This window comes from Aquarana catesbeiana, linkage group LG13 (assembly GCF_042186555.1).
Source record: "Aquarana catesbeiana isolate 2022-GZ linkage group LG13, ASM4218655v1, whole genome shotgun sequence".
NCBI lineage: Eukaryota > Metazoa > Chordata > Amphibia > Anura > Ranidae > Aquarana > Aquarana catesbeiana.
The window spans coordinates 11,315,949-11,341,454 of NC_133336.1; the positions used below are offsets into that span (position 1 = coordinate 11,315,949).

Consider the following 25,506-nt stretch of genomic DNA (forward strand, 5'->3'; position numbering starts at 1 on the left):
TTCTTAAAGGTACCACTTCCATTTCATCAGTGTCTGGTTCTGGGCTACAGCTGCCCTAGTGGTCAGTCCATTATCTCTCACCCATCCTGCTATTGGCAATGCAGTATGGATGGTGACTGTGTCCTTCCCTGTAATGGTCTCTACATGTTGAAGCGCTGTATAGGCCCCAAACAGGTACTTCTCTAGGGGTGTGTATCTCTTCTGTGCCCCTGTCAGTTGTTTGGACCAAAATCCAATGAGTATTGCTCTCAGTCCTTTCTTTTCATTTGGCTGCCATAGATTCCAAGATATGGTACCATTCTGCTCCACTACATCTAGATGAAATGGTACTCCTTGTCTCACGGGTCCTAATCCCTGATGCTGCAAAATAGCCTCTTTAGCAGCCAGGAATGCAGTCCGCTGCTCTGAACCCCATGAGAACTAACACAAAAACTATTACAATATGAGGAATACAATACTAGACTGACAGATATCTATAACAAACAAAATGCCTAGCAAACTGAACAGCCTATGGTCTATAATAGTACAAATACACTTAAAGGTTACTTATCTTCTGTTACTGTATGTTCGTGATCTCCATTGGCAACGATTCTCCTGGAGCATCAGGCAAGTTTCTTCTATTATGAGTGGCTTCTGATGTTACAGAATGATTGTGTGTGTGTGTGTGTCTCTCTACTCACCCCTTTTATGTGTCAGGCTGTTTACCATAGTTACCAAACAACAGAAAACATACCTGTTTACTGTAGCTGTAAAAATAATGGACTGTTGAAAACTGTCAATTGAATACAAAAATGGTATCTACGTACCCATTGTCTACTCAAACCAAGACAGTCATTTAACAGTCATTCTTTCAGTTTGAAAGCTGAAAGAATTTCAAACAAGTAATGTCTTTACTTTAGCTATAGAGACAATAGCCTGTTAATTGAACTGTCAATTGAATACAACAATGATATCTACCCCCATTGTATAAAACAGCATTTGTTTGAGAAATCTACTCAAGCCAAAAAACTGACAATAATCAACTCACTATTGTAATATTGTAATATTGTCCCATATATCTTATGTCTGATTAATATAAAAAAATCATATTTTTAACAAACGCAACACAGAAACCCACTGCATTGAACTGGATCGCCCCCAAATCGCTGGGGAAGCAGAGCGGAACCGGACATTCTAATACTCAAGGCGGGTACCTGCACAGAGACCGGCGCAGCAGCAGGGACGGCCTACAACACAGGTTGTACCGGAGCATCCAAAGTGGGGGAATCCAGGTGAGCCGTGCAACTCAGGAGTGTTTGTAATGCCATGGCAAACTGATTCATGCGGTGATCTTGCTCATCCAATCTGGAAAAAATATTACCAACAAGTGGATTGACTGTATCTTCTGAATTCATGGCCTTCACCTACTGTCAGAAACCATGAATCAGACCGAGAAAGAAGTACAGTAAAATCACACTTGTTTATTAATAAAAATAAAAAGGTAAATAGAGTAAGCCTAGTCAAAGCATAGCCAGAGTCCAGTAACCGGATCGGGTAGTCATTCAAGCCAGAGTTCAGTAACCAGATCGGGTAATCAGCCAGGCCAGAAGTAGAGGAACAGCAAGCAGGATAAGGAGCCAGAAGGGATGTCAGCAAAGCCAGTCTTTAAACAGGAACACAGGAGATGGTTTCTTGTGATGTGACCAAGGCGGAGGCAGGAATGAAGTGAGCTGGAGACCTTTAAGTAGGCGGGACTGACGAGCAGATCCACAACAGCTGGTTAACTGTGGAGAGAGATGAGAGCTGGCAATTAGCCGACAGCTGAGCGGCCAGCTCAGAGAAGGAAGGGCTGAGCCAGCCCTGACATACCTATAATTTAATAGTTAGTAATACAGTAGGTGACCGCGATATTGTGTCAATCTCGCCGCACTTCTCGGCGAGATTTGACACCTACGAGCCCCGTCGCAGGAGCCAGCGCCGAGATGGCTCACTCATCGCGAAAGGAAAACTTTGTTTTCCTTCCGCGATGAGTGACAGGCAGTGCTGACAGCTGTCTGGTATGAATCCTGAGGCGGGAACACCGCGCCAAATTTTAAATGAAAAAACCGGCGTGGGTTCCCCCCTCGGGGGCATACCAGGCCCTTAGGTCTGGCATAGATTGTAAGGGGAACCCCCTATGCCGAAAAATCGGCGTGGGGGTCCCCCCCAAATCCATACCAGACCCTTATCCGAGCACGCAGCCCGGCCGGCCAGGAAAGGGGGTGGGGACGAGCGAGCGGCCCCCCCCTCCTGAGCCGTACCAGGCCGCATGCCCTCAACATGGGGGGGTGGGTGCCTTGGGGGAGGGGGGCGCCCTGCGGCCCCCCCACCCCAAAGCACCTTGTCCCCATGTTGATGAGGACAAGGGCCTCTTCCCGACAACCCTGGCCGTTGGTTGTCGGGGTCTGCGGGCGGGGGGCTTATCGGAATCCGGGAGCCCCCCTTAATAAGGGGGCCCCCAGATCCCGGCCCCCCACCCTGTGTGAATGAGTTTGGGGTACATGGTACCCCTACCCATTCACCTAGGGAAAAGTGTCAATGTAAAAAAAAACACACTACACAGGTTTTAAGAATAATTTATTAGTCAGCTCCGGGGGTCTTCTTCCGACTTCGGGGGGTCCCCTTCCGACTTCTCCCGGTGTTCGGCCTCTTCTCCCGGGCCCCACCGCTATCTTCTTCCAGCTCTATTGCCAGCGAGGGGCCCGGTCTGCTGCCGCTGTCTTGTCGCCGCTGTCTTGTCGCCGCTGTCTCGCCGCCGCTGTCTCGCCGCCGCTGTCTTGCCGCTTCTTCTCTTCTTTTCTTCTTCCCCGATGTTGACACGACGCTCTCTCCGACTCGAATGCTGTGTGCGAGCTGCGGAGCCATTTATATAGGCGGTAACCCCGCCCCCTTACGACGTCAGGGTCCCAGCATGCGCAGGGACTCTGGGGTCACGCCCCCTTATGACGCCAGAGTCCCTGCGCATGCTGGGACCATGACGTCATAAGGGGGCGGGGTTACCGCCTATATAAATGGCTCCGCAGCTCGCACACAGCATTCGAGTCGGAGAGAGCGTCGTGTCAACATCGGGGAAGAAGAAAAGAAGAGAAGAAGCGGCAAGACAGCGGCGGCGAGACAGCGGCGGCGAGACAGCGGCGACAAGACAGCGGCGACAAGACAGCGGCAGCAGACCGGGCCCCTCGCTGGCAATAGAGCTGGAAGAAGATAGCGGTGGGGCCCGGGAGAAGAGGCCGAACACCGGGAGAAGTCGGAAGGGGACCCCCCGAAGTCGGAAGAAGACCCCCGGAGCTGACTAATAAATTATTCTTAAAACCTGTGTAGTGTGTTTTTTTTTACATTGACACTTTTCCCTAGGTGAATGGGTAGGGGTACCATGTACCCCAAACTCATTCACACAGGGTGGGGGGCCGGGATCTGGGGGCCCCCTTATTAAGGGGGGCTCCCGGATTCCGATAAGCCCCCCGCCCGCAGACCCCGACAACCAACGGCCAGGGTTGTCGGGAAGAGGCCCTTGTCCTCATCAACATGGGGACAAGGTGCTTTGGGGTGGGGGGGCCGCAGGGCGCCCCCCTCCCCCAAGGCACCCACCCCCCCATGTTGAGGGCATGCGGCCTGGTACGGCTCAGGAGGGGGGGGGCCGCTCGCTCGTCCCCACCCCCTTTCCTGGCCGGCCGGGCTGCGTGCTCGGATAAGGGTCTGGTATGGATTTGGGGGGGACCCCCACGCCGATTTTTCGGCATAGGGGGTTCCCCTTACAATCCATGCCAGACCTAAGGGCCTGGTATGCCTCCGAGGGGGGAACCCACGCCGGTTTTTTCATTTAAAATTTGGCGCGGTGTTCCCGCCTCAGGATTCATACCAGACAGCTGTCAGCGCTGCCTGTCACTCATCGCGGAAGGAAAACAAAGTTTTCCTTTCCCGATGAGCGAGCCAGCGCGACATTCACAGTACCCTGTCGCCGAGAACCAGCGCGATGGTATCGCGCTGGAAACACAATCTCGCGGTCAGGTACTGTAGTTAAGTTATTATTAGTTAGTCTTTCAAATTTTCGTATTTTTTTTCTTATTTGCGGATTTTTGATTTACGAATTGCCATCATAACAAATGACCCGAAAAATGAAAAAGAAAACGAATGAAACGAAAATGAACAAATTTTTCGGCAGTGCACGTCTATTATCTTCTAATAAGACAATGTTAGTTCTCTCATAGAAAACTGCTGAAATAATAAAATAGCAAGCAATCCAAAAAGTTCAGAACTACATCATTATGACCACTGGATGGTGGAGTATCAGCGGAAATAAGTATGCTCCGCATCACCATCTAGTGGTCATAATGTGGTATTTTCCACAATCGCACATTCAAACTGCAGAGGGTATAGCCAGAGAACCGATGACTTTGCTCCATTCACACAAAGAAATTTACATGCAGTTTCAATGGACATTTATTTTAACCCCTTCCCGCCGACCGTACGCAGATATGCGTACTCGGGTTTCCGGGGTTATACCGGGATGATGCCCGCAGCTGCAGGCATCATCCCGGTACCGTTGTTTACAGCGGGCGATCGGCTACCTGTGTATAACAACCGATGCGGCTAAAAGCCGCTCGGTTGTTATACCGGAGGAGCGGGAGGGGACATCCCCCCCTCCCGCCGCTGTTACCGGGCCTCCCGTGCGATCGGGAGGCCTGGTGTCCAATCGGGTACCTTCGGCGGCTGGGGGCAGGCTGGAACGAAGCTGTGAGCGGCTTTGTTCCAGCCTTCTTGTTGTAAACGCGGAAGCGACATCATGACGTCACTTCCCGTTTACACGGCTGCCGATGGCGCCGAATTTAAAAAAGTACACAGTATTCAGAATCGCCGTTTTTGGCGATCTGAATACTTTGAATTGTAAAGGAGGGATGGGGGGTCTTTTAGACCCCCCATCCCTCCATAAAGAGTACCTGTCACCACCTATTACTGTTTACATTCCTTGTGACAGCAATAAAAGTAAAAAAAAAAAAAATTTTTAAAAACACAATTTATAAAGTAAAAAAATAAATAAAATAAATAAAAAAAAAATTTTTTAAACACAATTTATAAAGTAAAAAAATAAATAAAAAAAAAAAAAAAATTTTTTTAAGTGCCCCCGTCCCCGTGAGCTCGCGCAGCGAAGAATACGCATACGGAAGTCAAGCCCGCATATGTAAACGGTGTTCAAACCACACATGTGAGGTATCGCCGCGATCGTCAGAGCGAGAGCAATAATTCTAGCCCTAGACCTCCTCTATAACTCAAACCTGGTAACTGTAAAAAAATTTTAAAGCGTCGCCTATGGAAATTCATAGGTACCGTAGTTTGTCGCCATTCCACGAGTGCGTGCAATTATAAAGGGTGACATGTTTGGTATCTATTTATTCGGCGTAACATCATCTTTCACATTATACAAAAAAATTAGGGTAACTTTACTGTTTGGATTTTTTAAAATTCATGAAAGTGTCCCTTTTCCAAAAATTTGCGTTTAAAACACCGCTGCACAAATACCGTGTGATAAAAAATATTGCAACAATCGCCATTTTATTCTCTAGATTCTCTGCTAAAAAAATATGTATAATGTTTGGGAACTCTAAGTAATTTTCTAGCAAAAAATACGGATTTTAACTTGTAAACACCAAATTTCAAAAATAGGCTTAGTCATGAAAGGGATTATACATATAACCCAAAGTGTAACTTTTACATGTGAATTTATAGTGCCAAGCTGAGACTTTAATTTTAAATGAGATTTTAAATGTGAGCTTTGATTGGATGACCACCAACATCAAGGGATATATTTTGTAAGGTTTTAACTCTTTTCTACTCTAAAACTAAAAAGAAAGGAAAAAGGTAAATGAAGAAGAGTTAAGCAGATAAAGAGTCGTAAAGAGTTATGAGAACAACAATATCACAGGTGCTTGAGGCCTATATAACCTCGTGTAGAACTCATTGTGAGCCTGATCATTTTTAAGTCTGCTGGAACTCTGTCCAAGTGGAACTGGTCTAAGTATAGAGGTCATAGTACTTGTGTAGTGTGAGTACCTGAGTGTTGTCTGAGTAGTGTGTGTGGATCGTTAGTACTTGTGTATTGTGTACTGTATACTTGTGTATTGTGTACTTTATACTTGTGTATTGTGTACTGTATACTTGTGTATTGTGTGCTGTATACTTGTGTATTGTGTGCTGTATACTTGTGTATTGTGTGCTGTATACTTGTGTATTGTGTACTGTATACTTGTGTATTGTGTACTGTATACTTGTGTATTGTGTGCTGTATACTTGTGTACTGTATACTTGTGTATTGTGTGCTGTATACTTGTGTATTGTGTGCTGTATACTTGTGTATTGTGTGCTGTATACTTGTGTATTGTGTGCTGTATACTTGTGTATTGTGTGCTGTATACTTGTGTATTGTGTACTGTATACTTGTGTATTGTGTACTGTATACTTGTGTATTGCGAGTGCGCGTAGGTCTATTAACCTTCTATGAGGAGGTGAGTTGCCATCTAGATAAAGGAAGGCCCGTAGACGTGGTGTATCTGGATTTTGCAAAAGCATTTGACACAGTTCCCCATAAACGTTTACTGTACAAAATAAGGTGCGTTGGCATGGACCATAGGGTGAGTACATGGATTGAAAGCTGGCTACAAGGGCGTGTTCAGAGGGTGGTGATAAATGGGGAGTACTCGGAATGGTCAGGGGTGGGTAGTGGGGTCCCCCAGGGTTCTGTGCTGGGACCAATCCTATTTAATTTGTTCATAAACGACCTGGAGGATGGGATAAACAGTTCCATCTCTGTATTTGCAGACGATACTAAGCTAAGCAGGGCAATAACTTCTCCGCAGGATGTGGAAATCTTGCAAAAAGACCTGAACAAATTAATGGGGTGGGCGACAACATGACAAATGAGGTTCAATGTAGAAAAATGTAAAATAATGCATTTGGGTGGCAAAAATATGAATGCAATCTATAGACTGGGGGGAGAACCTCTGGGGGGATCTAGGATGGAAAAGGACCTGGGGGTCCTAGTAGATGATCGGCTCAGCAATGGCATGCAATGCCAAGCTGCTGCTAATAAAGCAAACAGAATATTGGCATTAAAAAGGGGATCAACTCCAGAGATAAAACGATAATTCTCCCGCTCTACAAGACTCTGGTCCGGCCGCACCTGGAGTATGCTGTCCAGTTCTGGGCACCAGTCCTCAGGAAGGATGTACTGGAAATGGAGCGAGTACAAAGAAGGGCAACAAAGCTAATAAAGGGTCTGGAGGATCTTAGTTATGAGGAAAGGTTGTGAGCACTGAACTTATTCTCTCTGGAGAAGAGATGCTTGAGAGGGGATATGATTTCAATATACAAATACCGGACTGGTGACCCCACAATAGGGAGAAAACTTTTTTGCAGAAGAGAGTTTAACAAGACTCGTGGCCACTCATTAAAATTAGAAAGAAGAGAGGTTTAACCACTTGACGACCGCCTCACGCCGATTTACATCGGCAAGGTGGCACGGACAGGCAAAATCACGTATATATACGTGATTTGCCTTCCGCGGGTGGGGGGGTCCGATCGGACCCCCCCGGTGCCCGAGGCGGTCGTTTCTGGTCCCACGGCGATCGGAGATGAGGGGGAGGCCATCCGTTCGTGGCCCCCCCCTCGCGATCGCCGCCGGCCAATCACATCATTCCTTTGCTGCTGTATGCTAAACAGCAGCAAAGGAAATGATGTCATCTCTCCTCGGCTCGGTAATTTCCGTTCTGGCCCGAGGAGAGAAGACAGGTATGTGAGTGCACCAACACTACACACACAGTAGAACATGCCAGGCATACTAAACACCCCGATCCCCCCCCGATCGCCCCCCGATCCCCCCCCCAATCACCCCCCTGTCACAAACTGACACCAGCAGTTTTTTTTGTTTTTTTTTGTTTTTTTTTTTCTGATTACTGCATTGGTGTCAGTTTGTGACAGTTACAGTGTTGGGACAGTGAGTATTACCCCCCTTTAGGTCTAGGATACCCCCCTAATAAAGTTTTAACCCCTTGATCACCCCCTGTCACCAGTGTTGCTAAGCGATCATTTTTCTGATCGCTGTATTAGTGTCGCTGGTGACGCTAGTTAGGGACCTAAATATTTAGGTTCGCCGTCAGCGTTTTATAGCGTCAGGGACCCCCATATACTACCTAATAAATGTTTTAACCCCTTGATGACCCCCTAGTTAACCCTTTCACCACTGATCACCGTATAAGTGTTACGGGTGACGCTGGTTAGTTTGTTTATTTTTTTTAGTGTCAGGGCACCCACCGTTTATTACCGAATAAAGGTTTAGCCCCCTGATCGCCCGGCGGTGATATGCGTCACCCCAGGCAGCGTCAGATTAGCGCCAGTACCGCTAACACCCACGCACGCAGCATACGCCTCCCTTAGTGGTATAGTATCTGATCAACATCCGATCCGATCAGATCTATACTAGCGTCCCCAGCAGTTTAGGGTTCCCAAAAACGCAGTGTTAGCGGGATCAGCCCAGATACCCGCTAGCACCTGCGTTTTGCCCCTCCACCCAGCCCACCCAAGTGCAGTATCGATCGATCACTGTCACTTACAAAACACTAAACGCATAACTGCAGCGTTCGCAGAGTCAGGCCTGATCCCTGCGATCGCTAACATTTTTTTGGTAGCATTTTGGTGAACTGGCAAGCACCAGCCCCAAGCAGCGTCAGATTAGCGCCAGTACCGCTAACACCCACGCACCTCCCTTAGTGGTATCCGATCAGATCTATACTAGCGTCCCCAGCAGTTTAGGGTTCCCAAAAACGCAGTGTTAGCGGGATCAGCCCAGATACCTGCTAGCGCCTGCATTTTGCCCCTCCGCCTGGCCCAGCCCACCCAAGTGCAGTATCGATCGATCACTGTCACTTACAAAACACTAAATGCATAACTGCAGCGTTCGCAGAGTCAGGCCTGATCCCTGCGATCGCTAACAGTTTTTTTGGTAGCTTTTTATTGAACTGGCAAGCGCCAGCGGCCTAGTACACCCCGGTCGTAGTCAAACCAGCACTGCAGTAACACTTGGTGACGTGGCGAGTCCCATAAGTGCAGTTCAAGCTGGTGAGGTGGCAAGCACAAGTAGTGTCCTGCTGCCACCAAGAAGACAAACACAGGCCCGTCGTGCCCATAGTGCCCTTCCTGCTGCATTCGCCAATCCTAATTGGGAACCCACCACTTCTGCAGCGCCCGTACTTCCCCCATTCACATCCCCAACCAAATGCAGTCGGCTGCATGAGAGGCATTTTCTTTATGTCCTCCCGAGTACCCCTACCCAGCGAACCCCCCCAAAAAAGATGTTGTGTCTGCAGCAAGCGCGGATATAGGCGTGACACCCGCTATTATTGTCCCTCCTGTCAATCCTGGTCTTTGCATTGGTGAATGTTTTGAACGCTACCATTCACTAGTTGAGTGTTAGCGTAGGGTACAGCATTGCACAGACTAGGCACACTTTCACAGGGTCTCCCAAGATGCCATCGCATTTTGAGAGACCCGAACCTGGAACCGGTTACCGTTATAAAAGTTAGTTACAAAAAAAGTGTAAAAAAAAAAAAAATATATAAAAAATAAAAAAAAATAGTTGTCGTTTTATTGTTCTCTCTCTCTCTATTCTCTCTCTCTTGTTCTGCTCTTTTTTACTGTATTCTATTCTGCAATGTTTTATTGTTATTATGTTTTATCATGTTTGCTTTTCAGGTATGTAATTATTTATACTTTACTGTTTACTGTGCTTTATTGTTAACCATTTTATTGTCTTCAGGTACGCCATCCACGACTTTGAGTGGTTATACCAGAATGATGCCTGCAGGTTTAGGTATCATCTTGGTATCATTATTTTCAGCCAGCGGTCGGCTTTCATGTAAAAGCAATCCTAGCGGCTAATTAGCCTCTAGACTGCTTTTACAAGCCGTGGGAGGGAATGCCCCCCCCACCGTCTTCCGTGTTTTTCTCTGGCTCTCCTGTCTCAACGGGGAACCTGAGAATGCAGCCGGTGATTCAGCCAGCTGACCATAGAGCTGATCAGAGACCAGAGTGGCTCCAAACATCTCTATGGCCTAAGAAACCGGAAGCTACGAGCATTTTATGACTTAGATTTCGCCAGATGTAAATAGCGCCATTGGGAAATTGGGGAAGCATTTTATCACACCGATTTTGGTGTCATCAGATGCTTTGAGGGCAGAGGAGAGATCTAGGGTCTAATAGACCCCAATTTTTTCAAAAAAGATTACCTGTCACTACCTATTGCTATCATAGGGGATATTTACATTCCCCGAGATAACAATAAAAATGATTAAAAAAAAAAAAAAATGAAAGGAACAGTTTAAAAATAAGATAAAAAAGCAAAAAAATAATAAAGAAAAAAAAAAGAAAAAAAAAAAAGCACCCCTGTCGCCCCCTGCTCTCGCGCTAAGGCGAACGCAATCGGCGGTCTGTCGTCAAACGTAAACAGCAATTGCACCATGCATGTGAGGTATCGCCGCGAAGGTCAGATCGAGGGCAGTAATTTTTGCAGTAGACCTCCTCTGTAAATCTAAAGTGGTAACCTGTAAAGGCTTTTAAAGGCTTTTAAAAATGTATTTATTTTGTTGCCACTGCACGTTTGTGCGCAATTTTAAAGCATGTCATGTTTGGTATCCATGTACTCGGCCTAAGATCATCTTTTTTATTTCATCAAACATTTGGGCAATATAGTGTGTTTTAGTGCATTAAAATTTAAAAAGTGTGTTTTTTCCCCATAAAATGCGTTTGAAAAATCGCTGCGCAAATACTGTGTGAAAAAAAAAAAATGAAACACCCACCATTTTAATCTGTAGGGCATTTGCTTTAAAAAAATATATAATGTTTGGGGGTTAAAAGTAACTTTTTCATGTAAACAAAAAGTGTCAGAAGGGGCTTTGTCTTCAAGTGGTTAGAAGAGTGGGTGATGTGTGACATAAGCTTCTAAATGTTGTGCATAAAATGCCAGGACAGTTCAAACCCCCCCCAAATGACCCCATTTTGGAAAGTAGACACCCCAAGCTATTTGCTGAGAGGCATGTCGAGTCCATGGAATATTTTATATTGCGACACAAGTTGCGGGAAAGAGACAATTTTTTTTTTTTTTTTTGCACAAAGTTGTCACTAAATGATATATTGCTCAAACATGCCATGGGAATATGTGAAATTACACCCCAAAATACATTCTGCTGCTTCTCCTGAGTACGGGGATACCACATGTGTGAGACTTTTTGGGAGCCTAGCCGCGTACGGGACCCCGAAAACCAAGCACCGCCTTCAGGCTTTCTAAGGGCGTGAATTTTTGATTTCACTCTTCACTGCCTATCACAGTTTCGGAGGCCATGGAATGCCCAGGTGGCACAAAACCCCCCCAAATGACCCCATTTTGGAAAGTAGACACCCCAAGCTATTTGCTGAGAGGTATAGTGAGTATTTTGCAGACCTCACTTTTTGTCACAAAGTTTTGAAAATTGAAAAAAGAAAAAAAAAAAAGTTTTTTCTTGTCTTTCTTCATTTTCAAAAACAAATGAGAGCTGCAAAATACTCACCATGCCTCTCAGCAAATAGCTTGGGGTGTCTACTTTCCAAAATGGGGTCATTTGGGGGGGTTTTGTGCCACCTGGGCATTCCATGGCCTCCGAAACTGTGATAGGCGGTAAAGAGTGAAATCAAAAATTTACACCCTTAGAAATCCTGAAGGCGGTGCTTGGTTTTCGGGGCCCCGTACGCGGCTAGGCTCCTAAAAAGTCCCACACATGTGGTATCCCCATACTCAGGAGAAGCAGCTGAATGTATTTTGGGGTGCAATTCCACATAGGCCCATGGCCTGTGTGAGCAATATATCATTTAGTGACAACTTTTTGTAAATATTTTTTTTTTTTTTGTCATTATTCAATCACTTGGGACAAAAAAAATAAATATTCAATGGGTTCAACATGCCTCTCAGCAATTTCCTTGGGGTGTCTACTTTCCAAAATGGGGTCATTTGGGGGGGTTTTGTACTGCCCTGCCATTTTAGCACCTCAAGAAATGACATAGGCAGTCATAAACTAAAAGCTGTGTAAATTACAGAAAATGTACCCTAGTTTGTAGACGCTATAACTTTTGCGCAAACCAATAAATATATGCTTATTGACATTTTTTTTACCAAAGACATGTGGCCGAATACATTTTGGCCTAAATGTATGACTAAAATTGAGTTTATTGGATTTTTTTTATAACAAAAAGTAGAAAATATCATTTTTTTTCAAAATTTTCGGTCTTTTTCCGTTTATAGCGCAAAAAATAAAAACTGCAGAGGTGATCAAATACCATCAAAAGAAAGCTCTATTTGTGGGAAGAAAAGGACGCAAATTTCGTTTGGGTACAGCATTGCAGGACCGCGCAATTAGCAGTTAAAGCGACGCAGTGCCAAATTGGAAAAAGGCCTCTGGTCCTTAGGCAGCATAATGGTCCGGGGCTCAAGTGGTTAACTTTAAACTACGTAGAGGGTTCTTTACTGTAAGAGCAGTAAGGATGTGGAATTCCCTTCCACAGGCGGTGGTCTCAGCGGGGAGCATTGATAGGTTCAAGAAACTATTAGATAATCACCTGAATGACCACAACATACAGGGATATACAATGTAATACTGACACATAATCACACACATAGGTTGGACTTGATGGACTTGTGTCTTTTTTCAACCTCACCTACTATGTCACTATGTAACTATGATAGGCACTGATAGGCAGCACTGATGGGCACTGATAGGTGGCACTGGAGGGCACTTATAGGCGGCATGGATGGGCACTGATGGGCACTGATGGGCAGCATTGATAGATGGCACTGATAGGCAGCACTCATTAGGAGGCACTGGCAGGCATCACCAATGGGCACAGAGTGCCACCCCTAATGGGCATTGATTGACATCCCTTGTGGGATCTAGTGGGCTTAGCTGGTGGTCATGGGTGGGCATCCCTTGTGATCCTGGGTGGGCATCCTTGGGGGGGCTGCACTGATAATCAATCAGCACCCCCCCTGTCAGGAGAGCAGCCGATTGGCTCTCCTCTACTTGTGCCTATCAGTGCGAGTGGAGTAGGGATGAGCTTCGTGTTCGAGTCTAACCCATGTTCGACTCGAACATCGGCTGTTCGATCGTTCGCCGAATTGCGAACGATATGGGCCGTTCGCGCCAAATTCGTGTGGCGCGTCACGGCCCATAATTCACTGCGGCATCGCAGTGCATTGCTTGCTGATGATTGGCCAAGCATGCACTATGACCCGCATGCTTGGCCAATCACAGCGCCGCCTTAACAGAGAGCCATAATTGGCCAAAGCCAAGGAGGCTTTGGCCAATTATGGCTCAGGGGATTTAGTACACGCCCCACACTATATAAGGCCGCCTGCACGGCGGCCCTGTGCAGTGTGTTCCGGTGTGCTTAGAGAGAGAGAGAGACAGTGTCATTTCATTTGAGTTAGCTAGATTAGGCAGGACAGTCAGTCAGTTAGCTGCACTTAAAGTGTATTGTGTATATATATGCATCCCAGGTGTTGCATATATATATATATATATATATATATATATATATATATATATATATATATATATATATACACTGTATTCAGTTTAGCTAGATCCGTTCCTGTTATCTTCTAGACTATTTACATTTAGTGCAGTGCGTCCTGCTCACAGTGTTCAGCTAGATCCGTTCCTGTTATATTCCTACTGACAGGCAGGCTTGTCTTGTTACAGTATTTTAAAGAAAATAACTGGTGTTCTTTTGATCCTATTAGTACCACAGTCAGGCAGCTAGACTATTTACAGTTAGTGCAGTGCGTCCTGCCCACAGTGTTCTGCTAAACCTACAAGTTAGTGGGGTGCGTCCACCTCACAGTGTTCAGCTAAACCTACAAGCTAGTGGGGTGCGTCCACCTCACAGTGTTCAGCTAGATCCGTTTCTGTTATCTTCTTACTGACAGGCAGGCTTGTCTTGTTACAGTAAATACAGCTACCTGAAGAAAATTGCTGGTGTTCTTTTGATCCTATTAGTACCACAGTCAGGCAGCTAGACTATTTACAGTTAGTGCAGTGCATCCTGCTCACAGTGTTCAGCTAAACCTACAAGTTAGTGGGGTGCGTCCACCTCACAGTGTTCAGCTAAAGCTACCTGTAGAAGGTTGGTGGTGTTCTCATACTACAGGCAGGCAGCTGATTTTGCTAGCTGCAGTATCAGTACATACATACATATATATATATATATATATATATATATATATATATATATATCCCAGCTTAGTGCAGCTACAGGCCATTAGTATGTCTGGAAGGCCAAGAAGGAGAGGCAGACAGTCACAAGCCAATAAGAGAGGGCAAGCAGGCTCTGTGTCTAGTGCTGGTCGTGGAGACGGTGCATCCTCATCAGCACGTGGCCATGGGACACGCTTGGCCTTTTTTTCGGCAGCTGGCCATGTTGAGCCGCAACATGCGGAAGACTTGGTCAAGTGGATGACCAAGCCGTCCTCATCCTCCTCATCCTCTCTCACCCATGCCCAGGGTACTTTGTCTGGCAAAGCAGCGGCCTCTTCCCTTGGCTCAATGTCATCAGTGACTCCTTCCACCATGTCCTCCTGAGGAGTCCCTCGAACTGTTTGACCACAGTGTTGGGTACATGCTCCAGGAGGATGCCCAGCGTTTGGAAGGCTCTGATGATGATACTGAGCTCGATGAAGGCAGTAACACGAGCACGGACAGAGGGGGTGCCCAAGAAGGACAGCAATCTGGCAGTCATGCTCCCCCTGCTGCAGCATACTGCCAGGTTTGCTCCAGTGATGAGGAGGGAGGGGATGATGAGGTCACTGACTCAACGTGGGTGCCTGATAGGAGAGAGGAGGAGGAGGAGGAGGAGGAGGCGGCACATCACCAATGAGGCAGGATGCCCTCCAGGGGCCAGCCTAAGGGCAGCACATTGACTGCATCACACCCCAAAGCTCCACATGTGCAGGGCGCTGCAGTCTCTGCGCGTTATTCAAAAAGTTCTTTGGTGTGGGCCTTTTTTGAGACGAGTGCATCAGATCGCACCGCTGCTATTTGCAACATATGTCTCAAGCGTATCTCGCGTGGCCAAAACATCTCCCGCTTGGGTACCACATGCTTGACCAGACATATGTTGACCTGCCATGCAGTTCGTTGGCAAGCGTATCTAAAAGACCCACACCAAAGAACAAAGAGGACCTCTGCTTGCTCCTCATCAGCTGAGATTTCCAACCCCACTAGACCTTCAGTCCTCTCTGAGACCTGCACTGAGAGGAATGAAGGTGTAGAATTAGGTGTGTCACAGCCACGTACTTGTGGGCAATCTGATTTTGGTACACCGACGTCAGGTTGTACCAGGCAAATTTCCCTGCCCCAGCTGCTGCACCGCCGAAAGAAGTTTGCTCCCAGCCATCCACATGCCCAGCGGTTGAATGCTAGCTTGGCAAAATTGCTAGCACTTCAACTGCTGCCTTTTCAGTTGGTAGACTCTGCCCCCTTCCGTGAGTTTGTGGAATGTGCGGTTCCTCAGTGGCAGGTACCCAAACGCCACTTTTTCTCACGGAAGGTGATTCCGGCTCTCTACCAGCATGTGGAAGGCAATGTCCATGCCTCGCTGGACAGGGCGGTCAGCGGTAAGGTGCATATTACCGCTGACTCATGGTCCAGCAGGCATGGACAGGGACGTTACCTAAGTTTCACGGCGCATTGGGTGACTCTGCTGGCAGCTGGGAAGGATGCAGGACAAGGTGCAGTAGTGTTGGAGGATGTTCCGCCACCACACCTCCAAAATGCTAATGATTGTGACACACCTCTCTCCTCCACCCCCTCCTCTTCTTCTTCCTCCATGGCCTCTTCCTCGGAACCAGCGGTGCTCCGTAGTCGTTCAAGGGGCTACGCAAGTACGCAGGCCAAAAGATGCCATGCGGTGCTTGAGCTGGTGTGCTTGGGGGACAGGAGCCACACTGGGGCAGAGGTTCTGTCAGCTCTGCAGGGGCAGGTTCAGAGGTGGTTGACGCCACGCCAACTTAAGGCAGGAATGGTGGTTTGCGACAATGGCACCAACCTCCTCTCTGCCCTCCGACAGGGACAAATGACCCATGTGCCCTGTTTGGCTCACGTCCTTAACTTGGTGGTGCAGCGGTTCTTGGGCAGGTACCCGGGCTTACAGGATGTCCTGAGGCAGGCCAGGAAAGTCTGTGTGCATTTCCGCCGGTCATATAATGCCAGTGCTCGGCTGACGGACCTCCAAAAGGAGTTTAACCTGCCCAAGAACCGCCTAATCTGTGACATGCCCACCAGGTGGAACTCAACGTTGGCCATGCTGCAGCGGCTGCACACGCAGCAGAGGGCCATCAATGAGTACCTGTGCGACTATGGCACCAGGACAGGGTCAGGGGAGCTTGTTTTTTTTTCCCCACGCCAGTGGGCCATGATCAGGGATGCATGCACTGTCCTGTCACCATTTGAGGAGGCCACGAGGATGGTGAGCAGTGACAGTGCATGCATCAGTGACACTGTCCCCCTTGTCCACCTGTTGGAGCACACGCTGCGTGGAATAATGGACAGGGCACTTGAGACAGAACAGAGGCAGGAAGAGGAGGACTTCCTTAGCTCTCAAGGCCCCCTTTATCCAGACAGTGTTCCTGCGTGCCCGCCGATCACACAGGAAGAGGACGAGGATGAAGAGGAGGAGGAGGAGGAGGAAGATTGTGTCAGTATGGAGGTGGAGCCTGGCACTCAGCATCAGCAGCAGTCTTTAAGGGATCAGTCCCAAGAAAAACATGGACTTGTACGTGGCTGGGAGGAGGTGGCTGCGGACCATGTCGTCCTTAGTGACCCAGAGGACTCCGGACCGAATGCCTCAGCAAACCTACGCTGCATGGCCTCCCTGATCCTGCAAAGCCTGTGTAAGGATCCTCGTATTCGTAGTATCAAGGAGAAGGACCAATACTGGCTGGCAACCCTCCTTGATCCACGTTACAAGGGTAAGGTTGCGGACCTTATCTTGCCATCGCAGAGGGAGCAGAGGATGAAACATCTTCGGGAGGCCTTGCAGAAAGGTCTGTGCAACGCGTTCCCAGAGACTGGGAGGTTACAAACTCCTGTTTCTGGACAACGTGTTGCTGAGGCTTCGGTCAGTCAAAGAAGGAGCGGTGGAGAAGGTGGCCGTCTGACCGATGCGTTCAGACAATTTTTTGGTCCGCAGCCCCAAGGTATGATCGGTTCCAGCAACCATCGCCAGCGTCGGTTTTACATGGTGCAGGAATACCTAGGGGCAAGATCAGACTTGGACACCTTTCCCACCGAAAATCCTCTGGGTTACTGGGTCTTGAGGATGGATCACTGGCCAGAGCTTGCACAGTATGCAATTGAGCTACTGGCCTGTCCTGCATCCAGCGTTCTTTCGGAACGCACATTCAGTGCTGCTGGAGGCGTGGTAACCGATCACAGGGTGCGTCTGTCCACTGACTCGGTCGATCGACTGACCTTCATAAAAATGAATGAGTCTTGGATCACCACCAGCTACCAAGCACCTGATGCTGATGTAACCGAATAATTTTTTTTGAAATCTCAGATCCCTTCAAAGACTGCCTATGCTGATGCTGAGTGACTATCCCTGAGTAATTATCCTCTTCCTCCTCAATCATCACGCTGATAGCTTGTAAGAACATTTTTGGTTCTGGGTGCCACCACCAGTGCCTAAGGCACAATTTTTCAGCCCCTGTTTAACAGGGGCGTGTAATTACGATTTTTGATGTAATACTTTGCAGCAGGGCTCGTTCCTGCATTCCAACTAGAGTGTCTGTGAGGGGTTGCAGTGTTGTGGCACCAGCACCAGTGCCTAAGGCCTAATTTTTCAGCTCCTGTTCAACAGGGGCATGTAATTACAATTCTTGATTTAATATTTCACAGCAGAGCCCTGTGAGGGCTTACAGTGTTGTGGCCACAGCAACACCTAAGGCCCAAATTTCTGCTGAGTATATAGGGCAGGACCCTACTTTCAGACAACTAACTTACAAACGACTCCTACTTGCAAACGGAAGGAGACAACAGGAAGTGAAATCTACCCCTAGGAAGGGAAATTCTCTCCTGTAAGAGTTAATATGGGAAAAACATTTCTCCTTTCCACTGATGCTTTCCAATCCATTGGGACAAAAAGTGAGGTGAAATCTTCTGAAGAGGGGGAAAGACAGCAAAACAAATGTCACAGGGGTGATAACCCTTCCCTATGTTTTCCAAAAAGCTTAAAAAAGATTTTTTGGCTGGAGCTAAACACGTTAAAAATGTACCCGTTCAAAATTACAAAGAGATTCTACTTAACAACAAACCTACAGCCTGTATACTGCTGTTCAGAGTATATAGGGCCTGGTGGCCCCACACCTGATAGGCTCAGCAATGGCAGGCAATGCCAAGCTGCTGCTAACAAAGCAAACAGAATATTGGCATGCATTAAAAGGGGGATCAACTCCAGAGATAAAACGATAATTCTCCCGCTCTACAAGACTCTGGTCCGGCCGCACCTAGAGTATGCGGTCCAGTTCTGGGCACCAGTCCTCAGGAAGGATGTACTGGAAATGGAGCGAGTACAAAGAAGGGCAACAAAGCTAATAAAGGGTCTGGAGGATCTTAGTTATGAGGAAAGGTTGTGAGCACTGAACTTATTCTCTCTGGAGAAGAGACGCTTGAGAGGGGATATGATTTCAATTTACAAATACCGGACTGGTGACCCCTCAATAGGGATAAAACTTTTTCGCAGAAGAGAGTTTACCAAGACTCGTGGCCACTCATTAAAATTAGAAGAAAAGAGGTTTAATCTTAAACTACGTAGAGGGTTCTTTACTGTAAGAGCGGCAAGGATGTGGAATTCCCTTCCACAGGCGGTGGTCTCAGCGGGGAGCATTGATAGCTTCAAGAAACTATTAGATAATCACCTGAATGACCACAACATACAGGGATATACAATGCAATACTGACACTGTCTTTTTTCAACCTCACCTACTATGTAACTATGTAACTATGTAACCTTTCCTTATTTTAATTTGGGTGCGGGGTTCCCCTTAATATCCATACAAGACCCAAAGGGCCTGGTAATGGACTGGGGGGTACCCATGCCGTTTGTCTCACTGATTTTCATCCATATTGCCAGGACCCGACATGACATTAAACCCGCAAGCAGTTTTAAATGAGATTTTTTCCTTTAAAAATTACATTTGGTGCAGGGACTGTTCTAAACACGGGAAACACGCGTCACTTTACAGGCATACTATAGACACCCCCCAGGTACGATATTTAAAGGAATATTTCACTTTTTTTTTTTTTTACTTTAAGCATCATTAAAATCACTGCTCCCGAAAAAACGTCCGTTTTTAAAAGTTTTTTTTGCATTGATACATGTCCCCTGGGGTAGGACCCGGGTCCCCAAACCCTTTTTAGGACAATACCATGCAAATTAGCCTTTAAAATGAGCACTTTTGATTTCGAACGTTCGAGTCCCATAGACGTCAATGGGGTTCTAACGTTCGTGCGAACTTTCGGTCCGTTCGCAGGTTCTGGTGCGAACCGAACCGGGGGGTGTTCGGCTTATCCCTAGAGTGGAGGAATAGCCGATACATGGCTTTTCCTCTTTAGACCATGATCAGCTGTGATTGGACACAGAAGATCACATGGTAAAGAGCCTCCATCATAGACTCTTTACCTAGATCAGAGATGCATTGTGTCAGACTGACACCCCACACCACCAATCACCATGCTGTGCACCCCCGGGGGCACAAGATCGCAGCTTCTCCTGCTGGAGGTCATATGACGCCCAGTCAGGATAACAGAATCATGTAAAACAACCCATTCAGTTTAAAATAGAAATGAAAGGAAAAACATTTGTGTATAGTGATCACATTCCCTCTGTTCTCAGCTGCATAAGAGCTGGGGAGGAGAAGCAGCAGCACACTGAGCTTCCTAGTGAATGGCTGTAAAGTGGGGGGTGTCAGGACAAGTCTGATCATTGGAGGAGAGCAAGCTGAGTTCCCAGTACTGCCCATGGTGTGCTCTCCTGCTTAGTGTGGTCAGTATTTAATAGTAAAGCAGAGGGACTGGCGGGAACACCAGGGATTTCACACAAAGGAAGCAATACAAAGAGAACAGGAGACTTTCTCATACAAGTACATGGTACAGCAGACACATATCAGGAATATGAAGTGTTGGGGTAACAAACACTTTAAATGCTGCGGACAATCTGCCTTGGATCAGAGCCATGCATTGCCATGGTACAGGTGAGCCCGCTGCCATCATCATACCAACAAATGGGGCCATGCCTCCTGGCACTATTGTTGTATGGTGCTGGCGGCTGACCTGTCCATGCCATGGCAAGTCACGGCATTGATCCGGGGCAAACCGGGTGTCATGGCACCCCAGAAGAACCGAGATGGCACTTCAGGGTTCCGGGGCTCTCTGGTTGGTAAACTCGGGTCTAGCCAACAGTCAGCAAAGGAACTGGAGAAAATAATTAGAAAAAACCCACAAAGATAATTGTATATATAGAATGTTTCTTGGTCTTTTCTTGTACTGATTATAAATCCCATCCCCCGACACCAATCATCTTATAGAGTCAGAGATGAGCAGGTTGTGTTTGCTGATTATTTGCTGATCTTCTCATGTCTGTTATTATATTTCAGGCCGTACACCAGGCCGTCATACGTGTGGATGAAGGAGGGACAGAGGCCGCCGCAGCCACCGCCGTGGAGACAGCTAGACCTCCCACAGAGATAATAATTAATGAGCCACCTATTTTCGTCATTCTGCAAGGAAGCATTCTTTTCATGGGGAAGATCACCAACCCTACAGAGAAATAATCCTCAATGTTCCCATCTCTGCCACAATGTAACATTCCGGAGGATTAAATAAAACTTGATGAATAAAAGCCGTACATTCTCCGGATGGTTTGTCAGATATTTAGACCAGAGGGGTCTCCAAACTTTTCATAGGGCCAGTTTACTGTCCTTCAGACTTTAGGAGGGCCGGACTGTGCCCAGTGAGGGTAGAAAATACCCCGGACCTGGCATCAGTGAGAATAAACATTGCCTCAGTTACATAGAGCCTGTGGTCAGTATATGGAGGAATAGTGCCCCATCATTGGGATCAGTGGGAGGAAAAGTGCCCCATCATTGGTGTCAGTGGGAGGAATAGTGCCCCATCATTGGTGTCAGTGGTAGGAATAGTGCCCCATCATTGGTATCAGTGGGAGGAAAAGTGCCCCATCATTGGTGTCAGAGGGAGGAATAGTGCCCCATCATTGGTATCAGTGAGAGGAATAGTGCCCCATCATTGCTATCAGTGAGAGGAATAGTGCCCCATCATTGGTATCAGTGAGAGGAATAGTGCCCCATCATTGGTGTCAGTGGTAGGAATAGTGCCCCATCATTGGTATCAGTGAGAGGAATAGTGCCCCATCATTGGTGTCAGTGGTAGGAATAGTGCCCCATCATTGGTGTCAGTGAGAGGAATAGTGCCCCATCATTGGTGTCAGTGGTAGGAATAGTGCCCCATCATTGGTATCAGTGAGAGGAATAGTGCCCCATCATTGGTGTCAGTGGTAGGAATAGTGCCCCATCATTGGTGTCAGTGAGAGGAATAGTGCCCCATCATTGTTGTCAGTGGGAGGAATAGTGCCCCATCATTGGTATCAGTGGGAGAAATAGTGTCCCATCATTGGTATCAGTGGTAGGAATAATGTCCCATCATTGGTCTCAGTGGGAGGAATAGTGCCCCATCATTGGTCTCAGTGGGAGGAATAGTGCCCATCATTGGTCTCAGTGGGAGGAATAGTGCCCCATCATTGGTCTCAGTGGGAGGAATAGTGCCCCATCATTGGTATCAGTGGGAGGAATAGTGCCCCATCATTGGAGTCAGTGAGACGAATAGTGCCCCATCATTGGAGTCAGTGAGAGGAATAATGCCCCATCATTGGTATCAGTGAGAGGAATAGTGCCCCATCATTGGTATCAGTGGGAGGAATAGTGCCCCATCATTGGTATCAGTGGGAGGAATAGTGCCCCATCATTGGAGTCAGTGAGAGGAATAGTGCACCATCATTGGAGTCAGTGAGAGGAATAGTGCCCCATCATTGGTATCAGTGAGAGGAATAGTGCCCCATCATTGGTATCAGTGAGAGAAAAAGTACTCCATCATTGGTATTAGTGGAAGGAATAGTGCCCCATCATTGGTATCAGTGAGAGGAATAGTGCCCCATCATTGGTATTAGATGGAGGAATAGTGCCCCATGATTGGTATCAGATGGAGGAATAGTGTCCCCTCATTGGTATCAGCAGTGGCAGCTGGTAAAGTTTTAGGATGGGGAGGCACCAGATCCCACCCTTCCTTTTTGACCCCTCCCACTTCCCATAAGCCCCGCCCCTTATAGAATCCACCCACTCCATCCCTTGTATCCACTTGCTTCCATCCATAGTGTTAGGAGTATACAGCTCAGCATTACATATATGGTATATAGATCATCACCACAGACACTGACACACTGACTGCATGACAATACTCCCCCGGACACCCCGCTAACAGCACCACCCCCCTACATATGGATCACGGGACGCCCCGAGCCCACCCGTTTTTGAAGACTATTAGAGCCTCTGGTTCTAATCAGGTGCTTCAAAAAAAAAATACACCCCCTCCTGCCCCCACTATAGGAGTCCATGCATCCGGCATCCTGAAAGGGGCCGGGCACATAGATAGGGAGGCGGCAGCAGGGATGGGGGGGCGGCGCCTGTGCACCCACAATGCACGGGCCGCCACTGGGTATCAGTGAGAGGAATAGTGCCCCATCATTGGTGTCAGTGGGAGGAATAGTGCCCCATCATTGGTGTCAGTGGGAGGAATAGTGTCCCATCATTGGTGTCAGTGGGAGGAATAGTGCCCCATCATTGGTATCAGTGGGAGGAATAGTGCCCCATCATTGGTATCAGTGGGAGGAATAGTGCCCCATCATTGGTATCAGTGGGAGGAATGTTGCTCCAAGGGCTAGATAAAGACTAGCAAAGGGCTGCAGTGAAATACAATCATGAAATTTAGAACACAAAAAAGATAATATATTTTCTGGTATTTCCTGTACTCACCGCTAAGTGTAGATATATAAAGATCTTGGACATCAGGTGGTTTTACCCGGATCAGGGCTGCAGCTGAATCGCAGTGATCAGTCTCTATACAATCCTCTCTGGGTTTTCTTTTTTCTCCTCTTGAATGGAGAAAATGGAACATTTTATACTTTTTCTCTTTGCTGGAGGAGAAAAATTTGAATAAAGAACAGTGTGTGATAAAAAAATCTACATCAGGGTGTGATGGAGGTCAGTGACAGGGTCAGTGTGGGGATCAAAGGTCATAGTCAAAGCCAAAACGTTGGGGTCAAAGGTCAGGGCCGAGTATTTAAGGTGGGATAAAAAAAAAACATTTCTAAATGTAAATTTAGTGTCGGTGTCAGTTGGTGTCAGTGGGCTTAACTGCTTGTTGCCCCTCACAGTAGATTTACTGCCACTGGGCGGCAGCTGCAGACTAGGCAACGTACCCATATGTCACCACCTACTTCTGGGTTATACTCGCCCCCTGCTGACCCGTGCTGTGATTGGACACAGCACACGTTTGTTAGCAGGTTTCAGCCAATAGGTTTTGGCTAAATACCTGCTGATCAGCTGTGGCCAATCACAGCACAGAGTTTTCTGTGTTTGCAAACACACAGAACTTTGTACACAGAATAGTGATCTGGCTGTTTTTTCTCCCTGAAAAGCAGGGAGAAAAAAAAAAAAACAGCTAGATCTGTGAGCAAAATATTACACACATTACACTTGTTAGGCACTCAGGTAAAGTGATATCAAAGGATCATTTTATATTTCATTTTTTATAAGAAACATGTTATACTTACCTGCTCTGTGTATTGGTTTTGTACAGAACAACCCCGATCCTCCTCTTCTCGGGTCCCCAGCTGGTGCTCCTGACCTCTCACCCTGCTGAGTGCCCCCAGAGAAAGCAGCTTGCTTCGGGGGCACTTGTGTGTGCTTTCTCCCAAGCCGCCTCTGTCTGTCTATAAGACAAACAGAGCCTGCCTCAGACCTGCCCCCCTGCTTGATCCTCATTGGCTGGCTGTAATTGACAGCAGTGGGAGCCAATTGGAAAATGAAGAAAGAAAATCAAAACGTAATTTTATCTTCTTTTCATATTTCAAAACCTTGTAACAAAATGAGATCTGCAAAACACTGGCCATGCCTCTTGGAGTGTCTACTTTCCAAAAAGGGGTCATTTGGGGGGTGTTCGTACTATCCTGGAATTTAAGGGCCTCCAAAACTGTGATAGGTAGTCAGGAAATCAAATGGAAAAGTAACGCCCCTTGAAAGCCCGAAGGTGCTTGTAACGACACCCCGAGTATAAAAGGGGTTAAAGCCGTTTAAGACATTCCATTTCCGAACGCAAAAGGCAGCTACCGAACACTCCTATCAGACGAACAAGGAACCCATACGAATAACTCTCCCCCCAAATATGAGACAAGATGCTCTGTCTTGAGGGTCAAACAGGAATCAACTTCTTTATTTTCACACATGGACACAACAGATAAAATAACCCAGAGACTCTTTCCCCTCCCCCACCCTTGGAAAACCGGGTGGGTTAAACTGTCCAATGACAATAGACACACAGGTCAGGTGTGTTCAAACTTCTCATCAGTACACAGTCTTATCAGCAGGGGGGCTGCTGGGGGAATCCCCCCTCCCTCCATAGAGATACACGTCCTGTGATATCCAAGGCAGACAGACACAATAGAACATTGGAATACAGGCCCACCACAAACCAGCACAGCAAATAGTACACAACACAACGAGACAACACACAATATATACACACAACATTGTGAAGCAGTCACTATCTATAATATGGCACATTCGGGGTTCCCAGAATTTTGTGTTTTGGGGGGGACATGGACTTGAATCCAAAGTAATATTACTTCCAGGGTCCCCAGTCATACAGCTCACAATGAGCACCGTTCCCCCAAATGCCAGGGCCCATAATCAGTCAGCAAGAGGCTGGCATTCAGTCCCCGCCAAAAGCCTCTGTCCCGGCTAGGTCTGTCACAGTGTTCCTTGGATTTTGGGAGCCCGTACATAGCTAGGCCCCAAAAAAGTCTCACACGTGGTATTCCCATACTCAGGGGAAGTAGCAGAATGAGTTTTGGGGTGTAATGCCAATGTATACCCATGAGGTGTGTGAGAAATATCTCATTAGGTTGACGACTTTGTAAGAAAATAAAGGAAAAATATTATTTTTTAGCATTTTCCGAAAACTTGAGTTTATGGAAGATTTTATTTTTCCCCACAACATGCCTCTCAGCAAATACCTTGGGGTGTCTACTTTTCAAAAAGGGATCATTTGGGGGGGTTTAATGTCCTAA

At 47.1% G+C, this 25,506-nt stretch overlaps 1 protein-coding gene and 1 long non-coding RNA gene across 5 annotated transcripts in view; one reads left to right on the forward strand and one right to left on the reverse strand.

Annotated features, from left to right (window-relative positions):
• LOC141117201 (serine protease inhibitor A6-like) overlaps window positions 1-20,988 on the forward strand; it is a 52,122-nt gene extending 31,134 nt beyond the window's left edge. For 3 of the 4 annotated variants that reach the window (XM_073609910.1, XM_073609908.1, XM_073609909.1), the window contains exons 5-6: window positions 1,110-1,271; window positions 20,744-20,988. In XM_073609910.1, coding sequence (XP_073466011.1) covers window positions 1,110-1,271; window positions 20,744-20,920 — 339 coding nt within the window. In that variant the 3' untranslated portion in view covers window positions 20,921-20,988. The remainder of the gene's footprint in view (window positions 1-1,109; window positions 1,272-20,743) is intronic. The other variant, XM_073609911.1, reaches the window with a different exon arrangement.
• Window positions 1,441-23,953, reverse strand: LOC141117203 (uncharacterized). The gene is made up of 2 exons (XR_012237117.1): window positions 23,192-23,953; window positions 1,441-1,763 (listed from the first exon to the last, which is right to left on the reverse strand). It is a non-coding gene; the product is annotated as an uncharacterized lncRNA (long non-coding RNA).
• Window positions 23,954-25,506: the final 1,553 nt, after the last annotated feature.